Source organism: Chrysoperla carnea, chromosome 3 (assembly GCF_905475395.1).
Source record: "Chrysoperla carnea chromosome 3, inChrCarn1.1, whole genome shotgun sequence".
NCBI classification, from domain to species: domain Eukaryota; kingdom Metazoa; phylum Arthropoda; class Insecta; order Neuroptera; family Chrysopidae; genus Chrysoperla; species Chrysoperla carnea.
Window position 1 is genome coordinate 87,561,260 of NC_058339.1, and position 12,669 is coordinate 87,573,928.

Genomic DNA, 12,669 nt, shown 5'->3' on the forward strand with positions numbered 1-12,669 from the left:
TGGCAATGCGTTTTCGCCAGAGTTTAACTTCGTTTACCCAGATGTTAAGGAAATCAAAGTGCAAAATTGAAGAGCATAGTTCAAAAATTTGAGCGCAAAATTTTTCATTTTGTTGGCAAAGAGACAAGCCAAAATTTCATAAAATATTGCGATGATTCAAAAATCGATCCTGTAAATGTGTCAGAAACAAATCGATGTACGGTATGTTAACTGAATCGGCCTGTACATTTGAACATTGAATCTGTTTTGAATTCCGCAATTCCATGCCGTATTCAACACAGATAACGCTCAGGGTTTTGAAAATTTTTTTGAACTTCCCTCTAGCGTTTCCTCTTCTTTCAATCAAAATTTACCAAAAAAGCAGTTACAGGACTATATTAATAGTTCTTTATGTGGAGAGCGCACCGGACTGAATTAAGATTTGGTCTTATTACGTATCCAGCTGCTCCAACGTGTCAAGGATTGATTATCATGGAACAGGAAGTGAGTAAATCATGAATTTCTTCGTGTAATTCCCTACAATACACTGGCAAGGTTGAAGTTAAAAATAACCGTGTAGCTTTTGAGTATCTATTTTGATTTTATTATTTTATGTCACATTTATTTTAGAAATCATTTCGGAACAAATTGTGGCATAATTTTGAATAAAATTTCTCCATTTTATTAGTACAAAATCTGTTAGTACAATTTACATAAAATATTATAAAAACTCAGCTTAAAATAAACACCGCTTTAATATTTTACGTTTGTGTATCACACTTTTTATTCAAAATTTGTAAACATAAGTATGTATTAAGCTAGTCAGTTTTTTTTTATACAGGGTGTTCTGTAACCATTGCATTCAAAACCACAATGATCTACCGACACAAAATAATTTTTTTAGAATTTTATTTTGTGTATCATTGTGCATTTAGAGTGCGATATTAATGGGACACATCATATTATAATATACGCAAGTATTTAAGCAAGCAACACACACACACACACACATGTTTTTGATGAAAATACTTACTGTAGTTTTTATTTTGTGGTAATTAAAAAAGCACTATTGCAAAACGTCCATTTTTTATGTAGCCAAAACTTTTTTTATAACTCACTACTTATTGGTCAAGCATCACATGCTCGTTTAAAAAATAAAGACACTGAATCAAATTTTTCCTAATACGAAACTGAAAAAATAAAAGTGTGCCTTGTTAGTAAGTTTTTTGAAGATAACATGGTTTTAAATCTACATATTTTAATTTTAAATGCAATTAAAAAGTTATTATGTCAAGCATGCAGAAAATTTATGTCAGCATTTTCCAGTCCAAAACTCGTCCAAAAGAGTTTTGGCTAACTATTTTGTGTATTTGGCTGCTATTTTATGTACTGGAGTGGCTAAAAACAGCTCCACGATGTCACAGAATAATGATTTTAGTTTTGAGAAGAGAACAGCAAAATCAGTCGAAACCTACATTTCATATTCGATCTGTTTCATAGTTCTATTACCATCGTCTGGCAACAATTTTTAACAAATTTTCTGAGTTGCGACAAACGTTTCAATATGACCAAAGAGTATGTTGTATGATCATCTATCCCTCTAAAACGGATTCATAATAATTAAAAGGTTGAAGAAAATAATGATTGTCACCTTGATTTCGAAGTATTTTTCTCGACTTATTAAGAGAATCATACAAATTGATTTAATGATTCTTGAATAATAAAAAACCAACGAAATAGACTGAGAGAAATTGTAGATTTCAGAAATATATTCGTATTTTTTAATCACGGATGAAGCTGTGTTAATCCATGCAAGCATAAAAATATATAATGACTTTCGAATTGCGTTTAGTAAAAACAGTCCATAAGTATAATAATTTATCATCGATTTATTCCATTATTTATTCAGCTAAAAAGTAAATTTAGATCTCACGATTTTACTTCTTACGATTGACCTTTCTCGACTTACCTTCAATAATAATAAATTATTGTGCTTTTGGACTTTTTTTGAAGGAGCCTAAAATCACTTGACTCCTAATTTATGCTCAAAATAAAAATTCAACCTAATTCAAATTGGATATTTTAATTTCAAAACATTTAAAAAAATATAGTTACTAATAAAAAAACAAAATAAATGTATTTTTACACAGTTTTTCGAGGCACTAAACATAGTTTTGAAAATAAATTTATGGAAATACTCATAATTACTTATAGAAAATGTTTTGAACGGTATAATAATGTTTTTGGATTTATCGTAAAACGTGTTTATTGTATAAATGGTTTTTACCGTATTAGCGTTATTGTTTTTGCACACAAGACGAACTGAAATCCGATGGAAAATTATTTTGTATCAGCATTTAAAACAAACAGTAAGAGATTTGGACATTATTATTTTACTAATTACGAAATTATTTTTGGTGTGAAATGAGTTTTTTATATTCATTTTTTAAAATAAGATTTAAAAAAGTTAAGTTAAGATTTAAGTTAAAACTTCATTACGGTGATATGAAATGATGAATACAGACGATCATGGCCTATTGAATAAGTTTCCGATAACTGTCGAATATTTTCAAAGAGCTTGAGTAAGCTGGTGACATATTTAGTGCATGGATTTGAATTCTTGAGTATTTGAAACCAGCTCTTAGAATATTTAGTTCAAGTCATAAGCAATTATCGGCTCCCGATTAGTTATCGTCGCATGATACTATCAGTTATCAACTCATATACCTTTATAATGGAGTTTTAACTTTATGCGTATAATAATTCGAATAATAATAAAATTTTACGGAATATCGATCGACTAGCGGATTGAACATAAATGTTTTTTAATTCAAAAAGTAAAATACTTCGCGTTTCAATTGAATATATTAATTCTTTTCCTGTACTTAAAATTCGAAAAATGATAATTTCATCATTATTAGTGATGGGTAAGCAAATAGGTTATTTAATCGATATTTGGAAGAAAAATTGTCAAAATTAAGTGGAACCTGTTTGTGATCGTTAAAAGAATAATTTAAATATTTTTACAATATCTAACAATAAAGATTGTTACCATTGAAGATAATCATTAATTCATATTTGTATTGGGCTGAATAATTCTTTTTAAAGAGTAATTTGATTGGTTCAACTTGAATTTTTTTAAGGAATATTTTTCACTTCATGCAACTACATGCTACACCTTTTTATTAAACCACGTCTAGAATCTTGAGAAAAATTATGTTCGTCTCACAGAAAAGAATAATATGCGTTTGCTGTAATATCTGTCTCACACTTTTTTGATGGAGCAAAGATTGGATTCTTTAAAAAGGATTGTTGAGTCCAATTCCAGCTCACAGTACTCTATCTTTTATTATTATTACATAAAATATTCAATGTTATATTTACTTGTTGTATTCTTTATAATTACAAATTTAATATTTACTGATTGATATAATTGTATATAATTTCAAGTATCCAAAGAATTAACAATCGTGTAATAAATATCTATATTCAATGTACGTTGATATCAAATAAAAGATAATATAACTGAATTTCATTTTTTTTGGAACGAACCATAGTGAAACCTTAGGTCATATATTTTACTAGATAAGCCCAACGTATACCAAGTATGTACATTTTTGCTTAACAGAGAAGATTAACAAAGACAACAATACGATATTCAAACAGCTGACAGAAAAACACTATAAGAGAGAATGGTATTCAATGTGCATGATTGTATTGACGGAAATCAACTGCTTCAATAGTTACTGTTTAAATTAATTCTGTGTTAAAGTTCTAAAAGCTCACATGCCTGATTTGAACCATTAAATAGACAGAATAGCGATATAACGGCAAATTGAAATTAAACGTGTTAAAAAATTCTAATAGTGAGACTTTGGACTATTCTTTGAACCTTGAATATCATTTTTCTTCATCTAATATTATGTAGAAATTTTCCTAGGATTTGATAAATAAAATAGACGCCAACTTAAAAATTAACTTGTTTTATTTATATAATTTTAGAATTATAATTATTTAATGTTTTGTAAATTTTATCAAACACATTTTCAGTCATATTTATTCAAGTTGCTCAATTTTTTTCAATTCTACAAACTCATTTTGCTTTTTTTTTTAATTAGTTATCTACTTAATATAATTTTTCTAATTCATAATGACTATTTGATAAAATTTTTTTACAATGTTTGTACAGTAATACTTTATTATTAATATAAATGTCTTTTTTCTAGTCGAATGAGATGTATTTTTTTAATGTTTAATTAATTTAATTACTCGCATTTTGCAAATACAGTAAGATCTCAGTAATCCGAACATTCAGTACTTAGTTCGACTACGAAAATATAATCACTGTCTATATACAATCCCAGTAAGCCAATAGGTTGGTTTTAATCGATCCGGATTAGTAAAACTTTACTGTAGCTACAAAAAAAGATAATCTGAAACTAACAAAATTCCAAAATATTTGAATAAAAATGTCTAAAATTTGAAATGAAAAATTTTTGCACTTAATATAAAATTCGAATTTTTCTTCATTCACAGAAAGCTGCTCAGAATGATTTTATGAAGTGTTGCCAAAGAGCACAGACGTTTTAGGCATTTGAATTAGTAAAAATTAGCAAAATTCGTCAGTCTGTAATTTCATCAGTCTGTAAATTTATAAGATAAGTTAGACTTTCAGAATATCTAACTGACTCCTATGATAGCTTGGGCTTTTGTTCTTTTCCAATATTCAGAAGTTCATAATTTGAACGGATTTCATTTGATATTTAATGAAACCACTGGCAACACTCTGTCCATGAAATTTTTTCTAAATTATAAATAATTTTGCAAATTAACTAAATGTTTTTAAATAAATTATTAGATCAGTAAACGATTGCAAAAAAAAATGCCTAGATTTACTAAAAGATTGTTTTATAATTAAAATTTTTTCTCTAGTTTAGAGGGAAAACATCCTCCTTCTGTAGGGTTGTCACCTTCAAAATTATTTAAAACCGATTTACCTGGAGATATTTCAGAATTTTTAGTTTTTTATAAAAAGTTTTAGTTATAAGAAAATAAAAAATTTTCCTCCATTAAAGATTCTTCTACGAACAACTTTGACCTTAAAAGCCATATTATTTAATGGTTTAATTTGAACAGTCCTAAACCTGAATTTAAAAGTGGTTGTTGCAAATTATTCCATTCAAAAACGAAGGTCATGTCTCAATTTGGAGAAATTACCGTTGTCATGAAATTAGATGTCAAAAACCGAAGATTCCGACTCAAAACCGTAAAGTTGACAACCCCATCCATTTTTAAATATATTTTAACGTTTAAACTTAACAACATATAACAAAGCTAGATCATTAGTAGATTTTTAAGCGCTTAAAAAGTATTATTAGCAAAATTTACTGCCGCAAATCACTAAGATGTCAAATTACAATTCAATTTTTTGTTTGATGGATATCTTTGAGCCTGAGGGAAAGCCGCTCAGTACTTTGTCTATTTGTCGAGAATTACGAAATACAGCAAACATAGAATTGAAATTTTTACATACGACTATCGAATCCTTTTGAAAATTACGAATAATGACAGGAATACTTGGATTATTTAATAATTTTTATGGCAGTAAAAGTATATGTAGTATTTTTATTTAAAATGGACAAGCTTAGGCAAATAAATTACATTAAAGTTAATTTCATAGTTTTATTCTAAATCTACGACTAGCAAATTTCCTTTCTAAAGAAAATTCAACTAATTTTACGTTTTTTTTTTTATTTGTGAATATCACAATTTATATAATATTTGATTCGAAGACAAAATATATATTTTTTTAAATTTTGAATTCATTTTCGAAGTTATACTTCTTTAGGTGCGTTATGAAAAAATGATGAGAGTGACTTTTGATGATGCGCACGCACAGGGTGACGCAAAAACTACATGTTGAATTTAGCTACAATTTTTTAACACCATCAAGTTAGTCGCTAAAAGAAATTTCACACACAATAGACAAGGATAGATAAATGACAGATTAAGTGTCATCTATGAACACAATAGAAAGGTTAACTGAAGTATGCATTATTTGTTTATATTATTTATAAATTATTATATTTGTTGCTACCCAAGAAGTATAACTTCTCGCGTGTGTGCATAAGTACACATATTCTTTTTTTTTGGTGTTTTTATAAAACTGTACATCAACTAGTATTTTTTGGGGTAGTATTACATAGAAATTGAAAAATCATATTTTAGCTAAGACATTTAAGGTAGTGCTGGGTTCATTTAATATTTCAGATTTTCCGAATAAATATGAAAATAAGTAGATCTCACCTCCCCTCCAGAAGCGGTTAGAAAACTTCAAGTTGGGATATGAGAAGCGATTCTAAATACAAAAACCATAGAATTAATCTTGATATAAAAAAGATCGTTAAAGTTATCAAATTTTATAAAATGTTAGCGCGGACTCAGATATTTTTAGTGGCAAATGGTTTCTTGACATACCGGCACTGTTTCTTATATCTCGGCTCAAATTGCTTCTGAATATCATCCTTCATATACGATTTCAGGCCTGATTGAGAAGACTGTTAATATTTCAAGATAATAAACTATAAAAATGAGTCGATCGGCCGGCATCGGGCAAAACCTGGTACAACGGGATAATTTTGATCCAAAAAGTATTAAAAAAGGTTTTATTTTTCGATTTGATGAGTAATTTTTTAAATATCGCCTAAGATCCTGTAGAAAAACCTTTTATATCGATATAAATGAATTGGATTTTTATTTACTCTAAATAATCCAAAATATCTGGTAGACTTTGTGATTGAACGACAAGTTTCTAAGGTATGGCCTGAAGAAATTGCTCCGGAATATCACTCCTCGTTTATAATTCAAGTCGATATTTCAAGGATTACTCGACTAATCGTCAAAGGAACCCGATTTTTGTATTTTTTTGGCCAAAATTATTACAAAAAAGTGTTTTAACCAAATCAGAGACAAAAGAATGTTTTCGATATTTTGAAACTTTCTCAATCCAAACTTTTTGGGAGTGACAATTTGTCTCTCTCTGAATCCGCGCCTCCATTAAGATGTTCCCGATAAAAATATTTTGTTATTTGATTGACGAAATTGTTCGAGTAAAACTACCATAAATAACATAGTCTGACTAGAAAATGAAAATAAGTTTTCTTTATACATTTAATTTTTATAATTAATTTGTATTAAAATCAAATTTTATTAAAATTAAAATGAAATTTACTATTACATCTAAATTAATTAAGTATATTATGCAAAAATCGTATTATGTTCTTCAACACCGCTTTAACCTTCAACTGTAAAGTGATCCGCAATTTGATTGAGTCATTTTATATTTCTATCATTTCCAATAATTTCTTTAATCAATATGCCAGAAAGTTCCATTAATTAGTGAAAGTTTTTTTCCATATTGTGTTCCTTAAAAATTTATTATCACATATTATTTGTAACTCTACAGAATTTGAGTTAATTTTTACAAAACAGATAGACCTCGCACAAATTATATGCAATCTGCATTTTGGTCAAACTTTTTGTCATTCTAAAGAAAAGTTGCCATGGTCACAAGTCTATGTGTGTATAGGCAAATACATATACAGATATGTATAACTACATGCATACGTATGTTTCTTAATTCAAGAGTTGTTTTTAAATTCTTGTTTTTTTGAAGAATATGTTACGAAATTCGAAGAAGAAGCAGTGTTAAATGTTCAGTGGATCAATAATATGAAGTGTTAAGATCAATATTTGCAGCTACATATATACGAACATGATTTTGACAATTAAATTACAATAATTTTTTTTTATACAAATGAGTACATTTTCCAACTTTAATTTAGCGATAACTTGAAATCCTGTCATTTTCATTTTCTTGTGACCATGGGAACTTTTATTAAGATTTGTTGAACTTCTTCGCATTGTCAAAACTATTCCAAATTTATTGAAATGTTTATCCAAATTACCAAATACTTACATAATTAATTCATTTAGGATGTCTCGACATTTAGGAAATAGATGGAGCAAAAGGTTATTTATAAATACATTCCATTTACAAGATAATCTGCGTCATGAGCGTATGGTGATTTTCCACCACGTCGCATTCTTTTTCGCACAACACGTAATCGACAACCGACTATTGCAACCATAATCATTGTAATACATAAACCTGTAAAAAAAAGTTTCATAACATTGGTTTTTTAATTGATTATTAATTATGCTAATTTATTCTATTCAATTTGTAAAAAATATCCAGAAATGCGTATATCTAGACGAGGAAACTTAGCTTTTTTAATGAAAATCGTACCAGGGAATTCGTGGATTTTTTGTATACGGTTCAGTTATGCCAGAGCATTTTCTATGAGAAAATAGAGGGAAAATGGGTTTTTCAATTATAACTGCATCGGGAGTGCATAAAGTGTATTTTCTATTTCTGTCATCGTTATGGAAGTAATGGAAGAAATAGTAAAAAAAGCCTAAGCACATGCAATTATATGCAACTGTATGTACTTTAATGTATACATTTGCATAACAGTTTCAAAGATTTTGATTTTATAAGCATTGCATCATTAAAATGCGCACTTAGACTGGAGCTCAAAAATAGTAAAAATTACGAAAAAAAATCTAATATTTGTACTTAGAGTACGGTTTTTGGGAACATATTGATTGAAAGAAGCAACTTCTAAAATTCTTACAAACCAATTTTCACCCTCTCACATAGAAAATGCTTCAGGAGCATAACTGAACTGTTTGCAAAAAACCGCGTGACGATATGAGCTTTTTGCTACGATAGGGATAGGAGATATTCCATTTCTTGCACCTTTCGCCTGATTTTATTTTTCTGACTCCGTTAATAGCTTTAGATTCTGTCTCTAAAAATCCTCAAGTATAAAATCAGTTTAAAATTAAAAGTTTCGTGAAACTTGTCTAACGTGATGATGATAGATAGCTACAGAGTTACTTATTCACAATTTTAATATTCAAATAAAAAAAACACACAAAATGTAAATTACCTAAAGTTAATGATAGTATTGCTCCACTGGGTTTATCAACAGTTATTTCCTCCATTTCAACGAACTCATCTGTCATTTTTAATTCGGATGCCATTGGTGTATGCTGCTGATGTTGATGTGAATGATGGTGTTTTTTTGTTTCATGATGCGCGGAATTATTTTTTTTAATTGTCTGTTGTTTTGTTGTATTATTATTTTTATTTGCTAAATGTTGTTGTTGTTGTAGAGTGTCATTATTACTATTTGATGATATATTTTTCTTGTCTTGGTGTAAATCTGCTAATGTTTTGTCATATACACCACTATTACCACTGTTATTTTCATCTAATTTCTTATTATCTTTTAATTTTGATGGAGATTTCCAATTCGATACTGGTAAATCCAATTGTTGCTGCTGGGATGGAGGATAGAAAGCTGAAATTTTAGATTACAGAAGTATACATTAAGTATCTATTAAGATACAAAGCTAACAGCTTCGGGAGCAATACAATCTTCAAATTGTTTTAAAGCCTCAAGCAGATGAAATTGCCACCAAGCATCCCTTAAATCCTTCAGCTCAGTATGTCTAACCTAAATTCTAAATGAATGTAAACCTGGCGGAACAAATGAATGTAAACCTGGTATGGGTACCGGGACACAGAGACATTCCCGGAAATTGTGAAGCTGACGAGCTTGCTAGAAATGGCACAATGCTGCCGCACAAAAGCATCAATATATCATGTATCCGGGAGTTCTATTTGCGAACTGCAAGTTGCTCCTCAAAGAGGATACATTAAAAAGGGGCAATCTTAGATAGAAGGAGGCACGTACTTGTGGTAATACAAGACAGATACAAGGCCTGACTGGCGCGGTTCTAGAATTTTTTTCCGGAGGGGGTCACAAGATAAAAAAAATCAAAAATAACAAAAATAACAAAAGTAACCAAATAAACAAAGCATACCGAATTTGGGGGAGGGTCACCGGAGCATGACCCCCCCCCCCCGCGCAGGCAGTCTAGTAACAGGAAAGGACTGCGTGGACATTTTTAATCACGACTTTCAACAATTAAGTCGTTAAAAAACAAAAAAAAAACTAATGTTTTTTACTTACCTTGTCTGTTTAGCATATTTTGGGGCAACTGCATTTGTGGCCAATTTTCATGTAGGTCATTTTGCAAGTATGGATTAAATAAGGGATCTGTTTTACATAAAATAGAAAAAAATAAAGTCTGTAAAATTTGAATAAAAACTTTGGTCAATGAATCTTACCTTGTTGTCCATTTGCCATTTGTTGCCATGCTTCTGGTAATTGCATTTGTGATTTATATTCATTGTTATAGAAATTTGGTAATTTCGGTACATCGCCGTAATGCATTTGTGGTAAACTACGGAGTAAATAGAAAAAAAGACACACAAAATTAATTTTCTTCGAAATTTTATGTACAAAAAGATCTAATAACTAAAATATTTTTTAGCACACAATCTATGAAAAAATCATGCAATATTTTCCAAATTTTTTAAATGAAGTAAAGAAAATAATATAATTTCATTTAATTATAATATGTACAGGAGATGCTTCAGAACTTGAGAATTAGACGTGAATGAGAAATTTCTGACATGATTTAAACAATCCTTGGAAAAATTTTAAGGGATCAAAAGTTTTCTAATTACAAAGCGTTTAAAATAAATCTGTTAGAAAGAAAAGCTATAGAATAAATATGTGATTCGAAAAATAAATAAAAGATATAGCTAAATAAGAAATGAAAAGAAGAGTTTTCGCGAATAGAAATTTTAAATTGATTTCTCAAAAAATTTCCAAAAGAATTCGAAAAATTTTCTATTGCATACTTTAAAAAAGTCCTGTGTTGGCATGAAGATGTATAAGTTGAAAATTTCGATAAGAATTTAAGATTTGAGTTTCAAGCATCTCCCATTTAAGGTAGTTCTATCAGTTCTGAATCATCAATTTATTTATATATTTAAAGACATTCCATTCTGTGCAGTTATATAAAGTGTTTTAGAAAACATGCAGCCAAAATTCTTTACTTCCAACTTAAATATTACCGTTTATCCGCTTATTATTTTGATTTAATAAATTCTTATTAATGACGCAGCAGTCATATCGACGCAATAGATGTAATTTCCTGTTTTTAAATGTGATGTCCCATTAAATTTTAGTAAATAGTTTTAAGTCTTTGCCGTCAGATAAGTGATAAATACTCAATAATTTTGAATTACAGATTTCATTTTAGCTCGTTATCGAATAAAAGCTTGGGATACAAGGTTGGTTTTCAAAAGTAGGTATTAAAAAATTTTAATTTGTTAGTTTTCAGTTCTTTCATTTTTAGGGTACCTGACATAAATAAGGCCCAGAGGGTAATAAGGTGTAGCAATGCTATCACACTTTCCTCTTTGCTCACACATGCGCTTAGTCGGTGTAAACGATACGGTATTTATCCGCAGTTGCCGCTATCTTATCAGCGGGGAGGCTTTGCTGAAGCAACTTTTTCCTCCCAAGAAACGGTTTTGTTGTTTTATTCATATAATAACGTTCACGCCCGTTATAAAAATTTCTTTAATTCTAATTATAAGCTTTTTATAGTATTGTTAATTTAAGTGGGCCTTCAATGCTACCTAATATATTTCAAAGCGTTGTTTCAAAATTCTTTTTTGTTTAAGTTTTAATCGAAATCTAGGAGGTCCTTGGTATAACTAAACACATCCAAAGTATTAAAGGAACATTTTTTAAAACAAAAAGTTTTTACAAAGGGCAGAGAATAATAAAAAGTTTTTAGCAATAGATTTTAAAACTAGAAAGTACAAGTTTTCAAATGAGTTATTGAGGTTCCAAATTCGATGTTTTTTCGGTTAATGCTGACATAATGACGGCCGAAGTTCATTTAAACTTTGTTTAATGTCATACAAATTTGAAAGAAAAGATATTGAAAACTATAATTTAAATAGTTTGAAAAAAATTGATTCACGCTTTAGCCGAATATAAAATTGATCGTTATTGACCGAATAATTATGTCGGTAAAGAATTTTGACCAGTATAATTATATAAAATAAGAAAGAAAGTGTTAATTGTTTTTTATATCAATTTTTGAATATTAAACTCTATAGCTGCTGTGACAAACAACAGAAAGAGTGCCTACTGGCTTTGTGCATTGTCTTTTATTTAATCTATACACTAATTTTTTTTTTTAGTTTTGAGATACAAAATTTGATTTGGGTGCTTTTTTTGTTTCAAAGCCTCACCCAGCCAGTGGTATCTTGTTGTTCTGCATATTCAGAATGTAATGTCGTATCGGCTTATATTTAACAAGACTGTTGTACCTGTCTGCCGTGTCGCCCACTTGGATTTGATTCAATTTATGATTGAATATGTGGCTATTTTGATCTGTAATTAGATAAAATTTATTAATATTTTTAAATAGTCAAACAACTATGGTCTGCAATTTGATGTCACCTCCCCTCCTCAAATACTGATTGAAGCGTCTACATTCATGCAGTTATAACAAAATTCATCATCAAAGTTGAAAATAAGAAACAAAAAATTTCAACCCTAAATCTACCCTGCTCGTGCATTCTTAAAAAACCTGTGCGGGATAGAATACACTTCAATCATAAGGATCGCTTTGGAATTATTATTTCTTGGAACAGCTAGAAGCTTTTGACGTTAACCAACTTTAAATTAG

General features: G+C 29.1%; 1 protein-coding gene across 1 annotated transcript in view; it reads right to left on the reverse strand.

The window, feature by feature from the left end:
- Positions 1-7,234: 7,234 nt before the first annotated feature.
- The window catches only part of LOC123294752 (nuclear transcription factor Y subunit beta), an 82,519-nt gene continuing 77,084 nt past the window's right edge, over positions 7,235-12,669 (reverse strand). The window contains exons 6-11 of the mRNA XM_044875890.1: positions 12,308-12,371; positions 10,241-10,356; positions 10,083-10,169; positions 8,994-9,407; positions 7,958-8,149; positions 7,235-7,404 (exon numbers count right to left, since the gene is read on the reverse strand). Of these exons, the coding sequence (XP_044731825.1) occupies positions 8,016-8,149; positions 8,994-9,407; positions 10,083-10,169; positions 10,241-10,356; positions 12,308-12,371 (815 nt within the window). The 3' untranslated portion in view covers positions 7,235-7,404; positions 7,958-8,015. The remainder of the gene's footprint in view (positions 7,405-7,957; positions 8,150-8,993; positions 9,408-10,082; positions 10,170-10,240; positions 10,357-12,307; positions 12,372-12,669) is intronic.